At 35.5% G+C, this 17,472-nt stretch overlaps 1 protein-coding gene across 4 annotated transcripts in view; it reads right to left on the minus strand.

Annotated features, from left to right (window-relative positions):
* Positions 1-628: 628 nt before the first annotated feature.
* Positions 629-17,472, minus strand: part of ANKS6 (ankyrin repeat and sterile alpha motif domain containing 6) — a 40,213-nt gene continuing 23,369 nt past the window's right edge. Inside the window, exons 10-18 of one of the 4 annotated variants that reach the window (XR_014882379.1) lie at positions 17,096-17,261; positions 16,290-16,459; positions 13,283-13,472; positions 11,843-11,959; positions 10,121-10,188; positions 8,847-8,963; positions 7,848-7,944; positions 4,310-4,417; positions 629-1,282 (exon numbers count right to left, since the gene is read on the minus strand). Coding sequence is in view for 2 of the 4 variants with exons in the window: in XM_085220588.1 (XP_085076714.1) it covers positions 1,233-1,282; positions 7,848-7,944; positions 8,847-8,963; positions 10,121-10,188; positions 11,843-11,959; positions 13,283-13,472; positions 16,290-16,459; positions 17,096-17,261 (975 nt within the window). In the remaining 2 variants the exon portion in view is untranslated. Of the gene's footprint in view, positions 1,283-4,309; positions 4,418-6,143; positions 6,475-7,847; positions 7,945-8,846; positions 8,964-10,120; positions 10,189-11,842; positions 11,960-13,282; positions 13,473-16,289; positions 16,460-17,095; positions 17,262-17,472 lie in introns of all 4 variants that reach the window. The other 3 variants (XR_014882380.1, XM_085220589.1, XM_085220588.1) reach the window with 3 other exon arrangements.

The following is a 17,472-nucleotide window of genomic DNA, read 5'->3' on the forward strand; positions in this document are numbered from 1 at the left end:
CTCTGTTTTGACATTTTTAATGTAAATAAAACTCTAAGTAACAAAAAAGCCAAACCAGCACTCATCATTGGCTTTTCCCTGGCACAGCTCAGCTGTTTTGCTGTTTGCTCTTGACACCTTGGCACAGTACCCCAGGTGGCCAAATCAATGAAGCCATCACAGAATCAACTGCCCAACCTGGAGCAACCTGAGGGAAAGCAGAGCATCATTGCTTTCACTGCTGCTGTTATCTCTATTTATCATCATGCACACCTCTACCAATTTTTTTGCCAAACTCCACTAAAACCTGTACAGTGAGGAGGAGGAAGGCAGAATCTTTAGATGTGGAGGGAACTGAGATCAATCTTCTGCACTGGATGTTCTTGACTTTACCTGCATTAGTACCACCATATGCACACTGATCTCAAACAGTGGTCAAGTAAAATATTTTTGTGTTTTCAGAAAAATGAAAATAGAATCTGAGTTTTCAGGTAACTTGTATGTTAGTTGATCAATAGAAAATGAATTTACTAAACAGAAAATTACTTCCACTCATAATTTCTGTACAAATCCTTTCAAACGTTAACAAAAAGTTCTCAAAACATTCTGAGGATCTGCTAGTGTTAGTGTTCAAGAAAAACAGCCAATATCAGTTAAATGGTTTTATTCTCAAAACAACAGATTGGCAATATAAAATATTTTAACAATATTTATATTTAAATATCCATGACATATAATGCATTTTCTTAAATAAAGTGCTATTTTTACAAACAGGTATTTTGTGTTTACATTTACTGTTCTAATCTCTAAATACTGAGTAGATAAAGTGTATTTCAGTTAATGAAGAATGCAGCATTACTTTCCCTTTATATTCTTTCCCATGAAGCCATTACACTGTCTATTTGGTGATTTACATGCCTTCTTCCATGCTTTTGTTGCTCTTGATCTTGCCTACAGGGGCCTCCTATGGGTTCTTCATCTCTGGGCACTGAAGACTAAGAAGAAAACATACATCTTATTCTTCCCGCTTTCCTTTCTTCTCCTAAAATCCAAACCATGGAAGTTTTGAACAATTCAACTTTTAGGTTGAAATACAAAAGCAATCTTTTCATTACTTTCTTTGAGGCCTTGTAAGACTGGAATCATTGACATAAATTCATAAAGTTCTATACAGATGTACCAAGGACTAAAGTTTCATTCGTATACTTGGATTTACTCATCTGGATCCCAGACTTCTCTTTTTATTCCTGTAGCTACCTCTTAGGAGCAACAGCTTCTTGTGGTTTTATGGAGCAGCCAGGTGCTGTAAAAGAATAAATAAACAAATCTGACAACTTGCATCTAGTGAGATTCAAAGCTTTACTCTAAAGAAGACCAACAAATTCCACAGTTACCACAAACAGGTTCACGTTTCCCAGTCTCATTGTTACACCTGACCCCAAAAGCTTGACCCTGTAATTCATTTTACTCATCTTAAGCCCACTCCTGTAAAGAGAATGTATGAAAAGCCATCTGCTGCCACAGTCCTTTCTCCTTCTCTTATCTTAATGCGCACCTTTCCATTTACATATCTATATAGTTTTGCTCTTATTTTTATATCTTACTTCGTAATGTCTCTAACTCTCTCCTTTGGATAATTTCCATTTGCTATTTTTGACTCTGGATCCTCAAGTGGAAAGCAAATACACAAACTGCTCCCTGTTCTCTTCCACTTTATTACATCACATTTTTAAATGCCTATATGAATACCTGTAGATATGTATGTGTGAATATGTGTCAATAAACAACACACAGTATTACATAAGGTGAAACTGGAAGATCAGAATTACTGAAAAAAAAATATTTATCACAGTTTGACTGGGATCATATTTCATAGGCAGAGTTATATTTCACTTAATGTGTATCTGTAGAATATTCAGTGAATGCTTTTGTTCAGTGTAACTGCTTGATGATACTTGTCAGCTGCTACAACAAAAGTGCTAGATGGAGGTGGGGAAGGACAGCATGAGGTTATACGTAGGCAGATAATGAGATAAATTTTTTTCTTTCACGTATTTCAATAAATTTGATATTAGAAGGCAAACTAAGCTATTTGGCAGTTAGCATTATGTCCAAGAAACCTTTATTTATATTTCCACAATTAGGATAAAAAAAAATGCCCTAGGAAAAAAAAAGAAGACTATGTTCTTCGGTGTACTTGGATGCTCTCCTGCTTTTTCATGTCATTTTTGCAGTGGCAAATTCTGTTACAAGTTTCAGACTTGGAGAAGGGAACTCCACAAAATACTTACCTACATTTTCACATCACAGGGCTGAAATTTAGCACATCCTTACATTAATTTTGTATTTAGCACATGGAATCAATTTCTACTTTTCAGGAAGAAATCGTTTTATTTTCAGTTCTTTTTCTTTTTCTTTTTTTTTTCATATAATATCATTTAACCCATATGAGCTTTCTTCACCTTTTTATTTCTGATTTGGCATGTTTGTATTATGTTTGTATTTAGATTCAGCTCTCCTTCCTTTCATGTCATTTATCTCTATGAACCTGCAGATCAGTGCCAGCTATGTTCAGCCCTTTGATGAATGAGTGGATCTTGACCAAAAAAAAATCCCCTACACATCAGTCCTGGCAACTGGGTATTCAAAAAGTTCTGATTACTAGAATCATCTAAGCAAACACATTGCCTGAACATACTAATTCAAACACTTCCTGTGACAAGTACCATTTCTTCAATCCAGAATTTTTGAAGAAATTCAGACTTTATACTGCTGCTTGCTGTCTCAGTGAAGCAGAATTTTTTGTACTGCAGAGCAGTTCATCTTTCCTCATGCCTTCACAGGCTGCTCATCTGCTCTATATTTGAACGATGAAACAGCAATCTAGTACTTTGATTTTATTTGTTATTTTTGAAACATCCACTGGGTTATTAAAAAGCAACATCTTCCTAGTATGCAGTTTCTCTTGTCAGGACCATAAACCTGTCTGTTGTGATTAGAACACATGGGGAAAATGTTAAGCCTTTTCTTTTCCTTGGAAATTATAAAGTCAAAATTTCTTCGAGGTTTACACTTGGAAAGAATTAATTTCAGCAGAGTTTTCTGAACATCATCAATTAATTTCCATTAATAAAGATACCAAGACAACACTCTTCATGCAAGTACTGTTTGCCTGTTCAGAACAGGAATAAGAATCATGGTGCCCTAAATTCTACTGGCTTTCATGTCCAGAAGCCACTGCATTATTTATATTGAATAATCATTTGCCTTATGTAGTTCAGGCACAGATTTAAATGTGGAGCTCCTGCAGCCTGGACATTCAACCTAATCTGGTATTATTGGCAGGGGCAAGAAGGAAGGTCTCAATATCATTCTGACAGAAAACGATTATATGTTACAGCCTATTGTTTTCTGCAAAGAAGAAACATCTCAGTGCCAGCCCCAGGGATAACACAGAACCTGATGCACAAAGTAATCTCTCTCCCAGTGGTGAACTTTACTATAATTGAAACAGCTCAGCTGCCAAAACTCAATATACACTTGACAACTTTTCTACTTTCTTGTAGTGAATATCACAGAGAGCTCTGAAGCAGAGACCTCAGCAGGAGGTGCTCAATCAGAAAGTAGCTGAGGTTCTAAAAGCTAGCAATTGAGTTTGAATGGCCAAAAATCCTTTAAGAAGAAACTGAAGTATATTCTCTAATCGAGCCTGCTGCATGAAGTTAGTTATGCAATCAGTCCTTTATTACTAATGGCACTGCTTTTACCTTTTCTTCCTATTGTTTTTTTTTCCTTCTGCCGCATTTCTTAGGAGTGTAAACACAATTACTGCTGTTCTATTTTCCATTCTTGAAACATTAATATGCATGTTTTTCTGTTTCTGTTGCTTGATACATTGAACCAGGCTGGAAAAGCACCAGCAGTTCCTACACCAGTGGCAGCAGAAGTGGAACTGAGCCTGGGCAGTGGGTAATGGGGCATTTTCTCGGGAACTGAAGCTGGGTGAGAAGAGTGTAGAAGTTGTAGAGAATCACAAGTTTGGTGATGGGAATTGGTCTACAGGCTTCTGATAATTTTGTTTTTTTTTGTCAGGAAGTCAACAAGAAGTTAGTTTTGTGTCCTCCCCCCCCCCCCCCCCCTTTCTTTTTTTTTTTCCTGAGCCTTATGGATGTGTTGGGATTGCAATGCATTATCTTCTTTACATCCCTAAAGGCTAGCAACTTCATAAAAGCAGAGCTACACTTGCAGCCACTCCATTTTAGGTACTAAGCTTTTAAAATTACTCAAAATACTGAGGTCACAGTGATAGGTATGAAACAGTGACACTGACACAGTTGAAAGAGTCGGATACTACTATTACCACATGAGCAACATCACGAAAGGGAGAATCATCAAGCAGCTTTTCTTCTCATACTGCTCGATGTGTCCAGAAAGATCTCTAGAGAAAGCAGTGGCATTAGACCAAGCAAAAAGCATAAATATTTCATATATTTTTCAAACATTTCAGAGAAGTAACCTGTTTCAGATGCAATGATGCCATCCAACTATTAGATGGCAATAAGAGCTTCAGAATTAAGTTAACAGCAAAAACTAAGTGTATTTACTATGGAGAAGCTTGTGAAAGTTCCCATTTCACATAAAGAAGCCTTCCTTATGTGGGATTCCAAGGTCTCTTAACTTGAAGTACTGCTAAAAAAAGATTATGAAAGAAATACACAAAGCAAGTAACAAACTGCTAAGCCACAAGTTCTAGAGGAAGTCAGTGATTAAGCAGCTCAACTTCTGAGAACAGAGAGCAGATTCTTGTTTATATTGCCAGGTTACAGAACTGATAAAAAATGATGCTCATCTTTTCAAGGATTCCAGTGGAGATCCAGGGAAACACAGACCCTGGCAGAGACAGGCAGACAGAGAGGGCAAATAGTAGGAGGAAAGTAAGCATGAGCAAAAAATTGAAATAATGAACCTCTGAAATGTTGTGGAAAAGAATTAAGAAAGGGAATTGAATATCTTGTCTCATCAGCCTACTGGAATTTCTTGAAGGTGCCAACAATATTATACACAGAAGAGATCCACTTGATGCCTGAATTTTTAAAAGGTATTTGGCAAGTTCCAAGGCTGGCTCTTAAGACAAGAAATCCAGAGAGTAAAAACATTTCTTGTGTGGATAAAGAATAGATAAGAAGGCAGAAGACAGAAGGTCAGAGTAAACAGTGACTTTCCACAGTGGAGAGATTCACTAGTAGCATTTCACAGAGGACTATACGGACATTCCCATATGAATGGGAAAGGGCATATAGAGTCAAACGACAAATTTTCCTAAGTTACCCACATAAACAAAAACAAAGGCAAACAGTGAAGTGGATAAAGGACTTTTTGAGACTTTAGTGACCTGACAGTATTAAGGCAGACAAAATCAGATGAAGATAAAAATGAGCTAATATGAAATTAGGCATACAGGAAAAAAAAAAAAAAATGTATGAATGGTTAATATAAAATGCTAAGCTCTCAGCTCACTCTCAGTAGATGATCTGGGCTGTAACATACAGTTCCAACGAGTACCAATTCAGTCTTCCACTGTACTTAAAAAAGCAAAGTACTCGAAGCAACTAGTAAAAGGTAAGAGAACTGAAAAGGTAAGGTACTTCAAAAGCAATTACTGCATCAAGTTTAAGTCAACAATATGCCTACATCTTGAGTATTTTACGTCAGGCTGGTATCTTCAAGTCTAAAAGGATATAGTGGGAAAAAGAAATGAAGACAGAAAAACTATGGTATAGGGAATGTTTAAGAAGCCTCCAAGGCTTCCATCTGGAAAAAGAAACACAGCTAAGGAAGAATATCACAGATATCTATAAAATCACCTGTGAGATGGAGGCAGTGAAGAAGGAACAAATCATCTGCTGTAACTTCTGATCCAGTAGGATAATCAAAAATGGACAAGGGGAATGGTAAATTCACAACAAATGAAAGATGTGAAAGAAAGTAGCTCTTTACACAAATGTCAGATGAGACCAGATGATACAGCTGTACAGCTGTGAATTTTGGATCTCACTCAGAACAGATTTATGTTTTAAAATATTACACCTTCTTAGAAATTACTTTAAGTTCCAGAGACTATGAAAAGGTCCCACTGCTACTTTTTAAAATAAAAAGCAGCTTACCTGGTATGGAAACTTCTTTTACCTACATGTTCACTTCCTCTGCTATTGCTTCTGTTGCTGTATCTTAACCAAATCTACTTCATGGAGCTCTCACACACAATAATCCAAAAGCAAGATCTCCAATGAGCAGAAGCAACTGTTGCCTCATTCTTACAAAACAACATTCTTCTCAGCTCTGTGCCACAATTACTGATTTCTGCTGTCTTCAAGACATCAGCAAGTTGCTTGAAGACAATTTACATCTGTATGTTTCTTCAGTTCTTGAGTAATTCCAGTTCAATGCATCATTTTATCAAATTCCAAGTATTGGCTTCTGCTCACCTAGTAATACCTACAGAAGAGGCTCTTCAAGTCTGAAATGTTATCAAGAGATATCCAGAAGTTCCCACACACGCTGACTACTCTGAGAATGGGAAGTAAGCTGCACAATGCATTCATTGATACCTGACAGCTTTCAGTCATGCAAACTATATGGAATCCAGGAAGTTGCTCACATTGGCTAACTACCTTAGCAATGACCAGTTTTCACAAAGACAGCAGTGTAACTACAGTTTTAACTTTTTTTCACATATTTAATGATATTCAGCTGATTAAGATTGGAACAACTGGGACTTATTCATTACATAGGCCTGCTAAAGAACACAACACCTCAAATATTTAGCATAACCACAAAAAAAGTGTAGTAATTTTGTGAGTGGATGCAAGGTGAAAAACAAGCAACTGAAGGAAAGTAAAGGTACTTAAGAGGGTAAATTTCTTAAGGCCATTCAATATCTTTTTAATATCTTAAGGCCATCAATATCTTTTTAGTAGCTTGTGGTAGCAGTGGTAATGAGAAGACGAGTAGACTAGATGATCTTATAGGTCGTTTCCAACCTTGTGATTCTATGATTCTATGATCCTTATGTTCCTGCTAAAACATAGGTCCAGAAATACAAATAGGAATAAGTTTCGTCCTATTCCTTGACCTCGATTAACAGATTTGTATTTGTCTTTGGCTCAGACTGTTAGCAGGGCAGAAATTTAAAGCTTTAACATCTAAGTGTACTGTGCTGAATGTATTTAACTGATGTAGGTCAGAACACCTTTCCATGCATTTTGATTATAGATCTAAAATTTAAAATGCAGTTTTAGTTTTGCTAGCCACTGCAATGGTTAGCAATTAACACTGGTAGTTGGAATGGAGGTATACTAAACAAGGCACCTACAGGCAGTCATATAAAAATATTACCTATACAAAATAAATGCATGCATACATAAATACATAATCAAAGTAGCTGTTCAAGCCAGTACACTAAATTGCAAACCTCAAATACGTTGGATCTACTTGATTACACTAAAGGAAATTGTCTCATATAAACATTATGAAAAAAAGAACCAAATACCCTATATCATACAGAAACTCACCTCTCACTGCTGCTGTTCATCATATACTTCATTTTGCTATACTTATATCCATTTTCTGTGTTCAATAATAATAAATGCTAAACAAAAATCTTACACCCCTTTCAAATACTATTGAAGTGTTTGCACAGATCTTATAAATATCTCTTCTTTTTTATTTCTCTACAATCTTAGTGAAAGACACAGATATGCATCAAACAAAGAAAATGGTTAACTAGTTTGTTTTCCACATTCTGTCCTATAACTAACATTAATTAGAAATAATGATACACCATTCAGTTAATGTCAGGTAGTACTTACTCTGGGAATGACCAGGAGGCCGTGTGTTACTAACACTACTCTCAAAGGAAGAGTGGAAGTTGTGTATAGTTTCTTGTAAAATCTGTCTCTCTCGTCCCTGTGAAAAAACAAACAAACAAAAAAGCCCACATTAAATATTTCTGTTTCAGGAAAAAAATATTCTAAGTTCACAAAAACATGGAAAATATGCATTTCTATGCCCACAGAGTCACAGTGCATTATGAGGGATAATATAAAATTGTTTTCTAGCAGGTATATAGAAAATTTTGCAGTCTCCTGAAACTGTCAGACAGCAGTAAAAGCATTTTCAGGATTTTCTTCATGGCTATAACAGCATGGAGCATTATCTTCCTCTCCAAATTTGTAGCTTTGTCTCTGCTGCTTTTGATCTCACCTTGGGGAACTATGTTTTGTTTATGTGAGCTTCCAATATTACAGAGAGAATGAACTCTGAAACTTTAAAAAGCAGCTGAGTAGTTCAGCAGTCCAAATTAAAGAGATTCTCCAGTCCATAATCTCTTTGACACAAACAGAGCTTCTTGTACACCATCACTAGACCATTAGTATACGTGACAAGGCAGAAAAAAAATAAATGAGAAATGAGACAAGTGATCGTTTATCTAATTACAAAAAATAAAAATTGGTAGGAAAAACAAAGGAGACATTTTACATCATGTTCAACTTAGTGTCACTGAAATCAGTGTTCACTAACTGTAACGTGACCAACATTTGCTTTAGTGTCAACTTTTAATATATTTGCCTTTGTAAAACTCTGTAAAAGAGCAGTGCAGTTACTGAACTAGGGAAGAATTTATGAAATAGAACAGGCGGTACCAGAAAAGAGGGTATTCTTCAATAAGCATGTTAAATGTCTTCTTTGGAAAACATTCCTTTCACTTTTCTAGCTAACATCTGCAATTGAATTTCCAAATATATATTCGATTAACAATACAAACAAACCTGGAATTAATTTATTAAGTACCATATTTCAAAACGTACCTTTCCTGCATTCAGTTCAGAAATAGCTGCCAGAATTTGCTGCCTTGAACCATCAGTTTTAATACCCAGCTCTTTCAGGTCACCATCAGTAAGAGTAAGGAAGGCTTCCATATCCACCTGCATGTGAAAAAGGAAGAAGTGTTTACCTAGGTAAGATTCACTATTGAAGGATAGATTTCTTTTTTAATTATATAAAATTACTGGAAATATATTCCATATTGTGCATGCAAAAAACTTTAATAAATTGACAGCTTCACATGGTACCTACTTTTCCACCTTGCTGTTGAATATTAAATCTGCTGTTAATACTTCAGTTGTTTGTTATTATATACTTTAAATGTTCATGGATTTTATTGGTCTTTAGAAAAACACAGTCTTTTCCTTAGTGTAACTGTTTGTTGGACAGACTAAGGTTTTTCTCTCCTTTAAAAGCACTGCTGGATTTTCAGAATACTGTGTGTACTTTTTCACTGCCTCCTAAGGAAAATTTAGGGTTTGCTCATATATCACTGGTACTGTATCAGAACATCCACAAAGCTGTGATAAAAACAAACATCTATAACTTCATACTGAGAGAAACTTTGCACTCTAGAGAACAATAATAAGCCCAGTGTACGTGGTGCTGAATCTTGAACTCCACAGTAATAGCAATTTATTACATGTCCATTCACTGCCCTCTGCCTTCCAACAAATAAACATGCAATGATTATTTGCATTTGTTGATGTCTTAAACACTGAAATGAACTATTTTCATTTTCACTAATTATTTTTTTTAATTCCATCCTTCAGGTAAGTCACTGTCAAAGGTCTCATCTACAACAACACTCAAGTTCTCCAGTTTAAAATCACCTTCTGCTTATTCATAGCAGATGAAGTAGGGAAAACAACCATCTCAGAGACTCACAGCCTGCTGTTCTCCAGCTGCAAGTGAGGTTCCAGCTGTGATTTCAGAAGTGACACAGCACGTCCTATAAACTGTTCAGCCCCATTGGATATGGACATATATAGAGAAAGTAGGATATAAAAATGGAAGAAAAAAATATCTGAGGCATCTATAACCAAAATGTAGATTCAGTGTAAAAGGCATTGATACATTCCTGAAGAATTCTAGGAATATCACTTTGTCCATGTTTCAAGGTCCTTTTTGCAACTAGAAATGGTTGTAAAACTTAAAAATTAAAGTTGAGATCTTGGATCATACTTTTAATGCAATGTGTGTCATACCATACTTTTTCTAAAACAGCAAAAAAATAAACCTTTTAAAAAAGATTTACCTCTTGTTCCTCAAAAATAGGCTGATATTTCTCAAGGGACAATTTTTTAAGGATGCCAGTCAGCTCATCTGTAATGTCAGAAAAAAAAAAAAAAAAAAAAAAAAAAAAGGTCAGAAAAGATCAATTGTATCGATCTCTGCAATGTTAACTGCTGAGGACATATTATCAAGTGATATATTCCACACCATGACAGACTGTAACATAAAACCAATCACATTTACTCTGCATCAAAAGTAAAAATACTCTCTTATTGTAATTCTATCCAGTCATACCTTGGTAGGATAAAATCCTTTTGCTGTATTCTCCTTTCTTCCTCATAAAAACAATCTTAACTAAACAAACTTTTGAGGACAGCTTTAATGCCTAAAATGCAGGTGCTTGGCCCTGGATGGCTGATTCAGATCAGGCTGTCTATACATCAAAACTTTTCAAGAAGTCTATGAACTGAATGAGGAATTTCCATAGCATGATTCAAGAAGGTAAAATGTAGAGCAAGCACCTACCCACTTACTTATTGAAAACATTGATACAAGAAGGGTACATGCAAATCTCTTCTGCTCAAGCACCTGACATCCAGTCTTGAACACAGATAGCTGAGGTCCAAATAAGGTGAAACTTGAGCAGAATTTAAGTTTCATAAGATTACCTTCCCAGGCTAACAGGTCTGGATATTGGGCTTCCTCTCAAAGTCTGATCGACTTAAAAGCTCGAGGACCTGCTAGCAACTCTTAAAACACTTTTGAAATGTGATTACCTAGTTAAAAAACAACTGCAGTTTTAGATTACCTCACCATTACCTCTCTTGATTACACAGTACTTCTCTGAACTCAAGATTTTTACTGTTATGGTGTCACAAACAATGCCTGTATTACCAAAATTATCATCTGAACCAAAAAGCTAATGTAAAATGAAGAACATATCATAGAAACATATCATAGGATCATAGAATGGCCTGGGTTGAAAAGGACCTCAAAGATCATCTAGTTTCAAACCCCCTGCTATGTGCAGGGTCACCAACCACCAGAGCCACAACCAGCCTGGCCTCGAATGCCTCCAGGGATGGGGCATCCACAACCTCTCTGGGCAATCTGTTACAGTGTGTTACCACCTTCTAAGTGAAAAAACATGAGTGAAAACATTATACAACGAAACTGTATTTAATATAACATACCCTATGTAAACTTGCTTTCATTGCAAAGACATAACCATTCCATTTTAAATATACTTTGGTTTTATTTCCTTCTTTGTCTTTAAAAACACGGATGAGAATTTCACCCTCTAAGCTTCTCAAAAGACATCAGGTATCTTGAGATGGACAGATATTTCTGTTCACCATTGTGGAAGTCTTTTGTTTACACAGAAAACCCCATAGAAAACTGAAGTGATAATTGCAGTTGTCTCTTATTTCGACAATTTGTTTGATATGCTTAACTTGTAGAGGCATATCAAACTTAGACAATATTTTCAAGTTCTCCTTTCCTCTTTCCCTCTTCCTGTTCCTGTATTATACAGTAATTTCGAACAAAACCAGAAACATCTCAATTTTGTAATTCCCACATTGAAAGTTGTTTCACCTTTGCTTTTTCTCTAAGTTTGGTCTTTCTTACACTTATATCTAGTCTCCTTATCTACATGTCTGAACAAACATAGGTTCTCTGAGCTCTGCTACATTTAGCATCTCTTTGGTACTGTTCTATAGGAGTAGAAGTAGGGTAAGGTTACCTTTCTCCAAGTTGTCACCACCTCCTTTTGCTCTCATGTGGTTTCTTCTTTCATGATTCTCTATGTCACTGGTTCTCAGAATAGGAAAAAGCTGTTGATGGTCCACCAAGTGATTACCTAAGAAAAAACCATGCACGCTTCTGAATCACACTGCCTACTGGTCATTCAAGCCATAACCAAAGAAAATGAACTGGGAAATTCATTTCAGTTTACTTGAAATAAGAAATAGTTAACACTACATAACTTACTCTTCTGATTACTGCTAGGCCTCTAAGCTGTTACTGATGAAAAACTAACAATAAGAGAAGACCTTGAATTAAAGGACCACTCAAGTATAAAAGCTTACAAACACAGCGAACCCAGAATTACTTCAGCTTCTGACAATCTATACCTCTGCAAGAAACTTGCTGTATCATAGCACTAGTGGTGCTGTCATAAAACGCTGCTTCTCAAGATGAGATTATAACAGCTGATAGCTTGGGGAATTCCTTTTCTTTTCCAAGAATCAGTTATTTCCCTCTCTATATATTTCTAACCTGACAACTTTTTTGTTATCAAGTCGTTATTATAAAATGGCACTAACTGAAGCGTGAAAGGATTTTCTCCAGTTGTCAGTACAATATGTTACAGCTAGGACATGATAAGAGGATAGAAAGTGGGTCAAATAACGCCTCCCTTTAGGGTAAACTTGGAAGTACAGTGCCAACAGAAAGTTAGCGTAAATGAAAATAAAAATCAATCCTGACACTTTCCAAACAAACAAACAGAAAACAACCACAGCAAATATAGGACATCTGTTTCTGCAGAAACTAGATAAAAGTATCCACATCTCTTATTTAATAGATTTTGAGTCATGCTAATTTTCTCAAGTTTTGGAATGTTAACAGAAGAAAAAAAAAAAATAAGTAATTGATATTCTACTTCCAAATATCCTGTAGCAAGAGGACTTTTAAAGTAGAAGTTGTAATTTCGACCTAAAAATTCAAGTTAAAAATAAATAATCTCATTGGAAAAGTATAAATTGGTATGAATCAAAAATTGTCTTTTCGTAATGATTTGTTTCATTGAATTTATTAAAAACATTTTAACTTCAAATTTGGAGAAAAGTTTTCTACCCTTAGTAAGTGATGGAAAAACATATTTAAGCCAGAAAATGGAGGAAGAAAGGACACGCCATAAAAGTGGCCTACTTGCTCTATGATACCTTTAGAATGGCAATTATCTCCCTCAAACTGGAAGTGATCATAGTTTTTGGAAGATAAACACCCACTGTTACTGCTGGAATGCAAATTTCGAAGCAGAAAAGACTAAAATATTTTTTTCTACATAAGAAAATGTTCTTACTCTCATGCAAATAGACAATAGACCAGTACAATTATAGTTTTAAACACTATGTACTCTTGATAAATGAATCACTTGTAATTGCAGTGATCTACTCACCATCTTCTGTAATAGTACCACTGCTGGAACCGTTGCTCTTGGCCTGTCTGTGAGAAGAGGAGAGAGAGGACTCCATGTTGTGAACTTTAGGAGACGGAGAGGGTGATGGGGAAGGTGTGAGAGTTGGTGATGTGCTTTTAGATGTAGATGAAGTTCCAGATGGAGGCCTTTTGGTCATCTCTGTTTTTTGCTACAGTTAATAACATAATTATTTAGGGAAGAAAAAAAAAAAGTATTTACCTATATATGATGTTTCCATATTATTTACAATTCATAGAATCATTTCTGCAGAGCATGTAGACACAACTGGATGTATCTGTTTAATTCATGTTGCAACAGTTGAGTAATACTGACTTATTCCAGGTGAGAGTCTGTTCTCTCAAATTCATTAAGGAAAATAAATGTACCAAGGCTGCAATTTTGGAACAGGAAAATTATTTTTCATAAAGCAATTCTCTACATAAGCATTATAATTAGTCTGCATATAAAAGGTGACATTATTTTGACTCAGGTCAACATAACACAGATCTTTTTTATTCTAGGTTTTAATTAAATAAAAAAATCCTTAATTAAAGCTCCTCAGAGTGTATCAGATGCTGTTTTAAAGTAACATTTCATGCAGGTATACTAAAACTCCTTGCTTCACTGGAATGAAAGTTTGCAGACAGTCGTCAAACTTGATTATTACCTAACCCCAAATTTCTCTCTCTCTAGTCTATTATTTGACATTTGCAGAATGCTCTTCTTTTGGTGTATCGTCTGCACTTATACAAATTACATCACCCTATAAATTATTACTCAGCTTTTTGTTTCCTTTCTTTAAGTCTTGTACAGTCTCTCCTCTCATGGACAGCATTTGCAAATTGATCAGTGTAACTGCATGGCACTTTTTAGATCAGTTCCAAATTTAGACAAAATAATCGTAATGGGAGGACACAAGAGTTTCCAAAATGGTTACAGACAGTACATTTTCAGCACTTATGCTGCTTATTACAACAAAGTGGGCTGCTTAAGGTCTTGCAGCCAGTGTGTATCCCTATGTAACTGTGTATTCCCAGCAGACACTGCTGTCCAGAAAATCATCCCAGAGATGATATGTGAACATCATAGTGAGATCCACACCAAAAATATGTTTTATTGTTGATGGGTAAACCTAACTTCATCTGGACATCTGAGCAAAGAGCACTGAAGAGTTGTTGCATTTCTAACATACTAGCATAACTTCTATTTAAAAATCTTTTAAATAGAGTTATGAACTGCATTCCCAGAAGATGATTTATAGTGCATCATTACTCACTACTTCTTTATCCCCTAACATCTTCCACTGTGAGTGTGAATAATAATTAAACTTCTTACTGGCAGCAATGTTGTAATGACGGGCCTTAAGATCAGCAGGTCAAAGCTTACAGGCACAGATATTATACCTTAATAGGCCAACTAATGGAACTAGGAAAAAAAGTATGATTTTTTGGATGTATAAGCAGTTCTGAAATTATTTCCAAGACAAAAACAAGCTGAGAGCAACTGCTGACAATTTAATTAGAAATATATTGTTCAGACCACCTCTGAAAGAAAAAAGCTTTTGGTATCTGTTCAGCAGGGGAGACTTTAAGGAGGGAAGAGGATAATAAAGTGACTTTGTCTACTAGAAGGAAAGAGACAGATCATTTATAACCTGCAGAGTAGTTATGTGGAGTAGAAAGGAAGGAAAGATTATAAGTCCATAGCTTTTGGAGTCCAGCAGAGTTATAGATTTTTAGCTCTTAATCTCAATTTTAAAACATGACTGGTAGTCCATTTAGAGTCAGGGCTGACAGATCGCACGGTGACTGTTCATGGAAACTATTTTGGCATTGGTAGTTGCACGTTTTTCTTTTTCTGACTGTTGCCCTCTGAAATTTCGCTTTTTAAATCACTTTGTGACTTTGTTTAACATCAAAATTTCACTTATTAAACATGCCTACTCCTTACTGTTCCCATAGAAGACATCACAGAATAAGAGAGCAAATGTAATAATTTTACATTACAGCCATTACTGTTTCAGGCAAAGTTCTAAGAAGAATCTTATGAACATGCGAAGAAAACAAAACAAAAAAAAAGAGTTTTCTGGAGATTACACAAGAAAAAGTTGAATTTTTCTCTTGGTCATGTGTACTAATAGTTGCAGAATAAAGGACTTCAGAACTAAAACTCCAAATTACGTGCTTTTTTTCTCTTGCTGTCTGAAATTTAAACTTTTCCTGTGTGAACAAACACACATTTCACAACAGTATATAATTTCTTCTTCAAGGATGCTGCTCTCTAACATGCCTCTGTGCAGAGTCTGAAGATTTTACATCTTCATCCTTGAAAATTTTGCTTTATGCAGCCTTTAGCTTCAAAGTCCACACCCAAAAATGGGCAGGTCATGAGGGTAAAGCTATTTCAGGAAATCCACAGAAAAGTCAGCACAGATAAGATATCCAGTGCTTGTGAGCAAAACCTGATTTTGATCATGACATCTTGATGTTTATACTGTTTAAAAACAACATCTTGTGGTCCAGTACCTGTATACTATTGGGATGATCAGATCCTGGTTCCCATTATCTAACAGTTTTCACTCAGGTTTGGAAGGAAGCTTTCCTCAGCTTCAGAGGAAAGCTTAGGAATAACTAACATATAAAACACAAGCCTCAATTATTAGTCAAGGATGGAAGTCATAAGAATATGAATTCAAAATAACAGAACATATATACCTCAAAATCAAGTATTACATTTACTGCTTGTAAAACAAAGTGAAATTAATAATAAAGCAAAATTGTACTTCATTATTAGGTCTGATCCTTTGAGTATTTGTAATTACAAAAAGGGTTTGTAAAGCTGTAAAGTTTCCACTGCTATAGCAGTTAATTAATTAATTTTAGGCTGCGCAATGTCACACAGCTGTACTTATCAATCACTCATGACTGACATGTGACCTATTAAAATAAGCGAATTTAGAAGCAGAAAAACTTATATTCATTTGTACCTTTACTACGTGTCCATTACCAACTGTTTGAGCACATTGCATATCAGACAGGGTGGATGAAGGAGTTGCCTGGACTGGACTATTGTGTTGGCTGGGCTTCTGTTCAGGTAAGCCTGCTGCTTTTCTTCTTTGGGCTGCAATCTGTGATAAAACATTGTCTGCACTGCCACCTAAGGAAAACAAACAAAAAAAACCCAACACACAGAGTTGAGATCATCAATTTTAAATGTCTGTTAATACTCAATTCACCTGTCTTCGTCATTCAATCTCACTTCAGAACTGACTGCGTAAGAGGGAACTTTAAGGTTCATATCTGTTCAGCAACTTTCAACAAAGGAGCAAAAAACCAGCCATGAGAGGAGAGGAGCCAACCTTGTTTACGTACACACACACATATGCAGCTGACTTTCATCCTCTTTGGATACATTTCCTGCATTGTTTCACCATATTTTCTTTACAATTGGCAGAAACAGTTCAAGCCACATATGTAAGCTCCATGAAATACATGCTGTAATGGACAAGTGTACATCTGAATCACCATGAGTGGATTCAATAAAATAAAAAAGTTTTTCTGATAGAGGAGTTAACCTATGAGACTTCTGCAACAGATGAGAGGCTTTTGCTCCCTTATGTAGGTATCCAAAGGTATTCACCTCTGTTCCAACATTTCATAGAAATGTTGATTGTGCAGCAAGAGATTTCAGAAGAGGTTTAATATCTTTCAACATCATTAGAAATACTGCTTTGTTTTTTGGGTGAATCAGGTTCAAGTGACTTTTGTATTAAAAATGATAGCATCATGGTACCTGATCTGTTATGCAGTTCTCCTCCATGCCTATTAATTCCTGCAATGTTATTGGATCCACCAGAAGAATGAGGAGAATGGTTGAAATTGGTAGAATTTGAAGGAGATGCAGGTCTTCTTGCAAATGCTGGTAATTTGACTGGTCTCGTACCTTTGCTAACAGATGTCTGAAAAAGAAAAAAAAAAAAAAAATTATCTTCCTCAAGCAAAACAAAAATTAAACTTCAACAGCTATTTTACATATTTTTAGTTCAGGATCTTTCAGTGAAGAAACAGAAGGATATACAAAATATTCTTTCTTTGCATATACATATATATTTATACAAACATATTTAAATCTTTATTTATATAAATGTATATTGTATATTGAATATGCCT

This window comes from Meleagris gallopavo, chromosome 3, assembly GCF_905368555.1.
Source record: "Meleagris gallopavo chromosome 3, MGAL_WU_HG_1.1, whole genome shotgun sequence".
In the NCBI taxonomy this organism is placed as follows: Eukaryota; Metazoa; Chordata; class Aves; order Galliformes; family Phasianidae; genus Meleagris; species Meleagris gallopavo.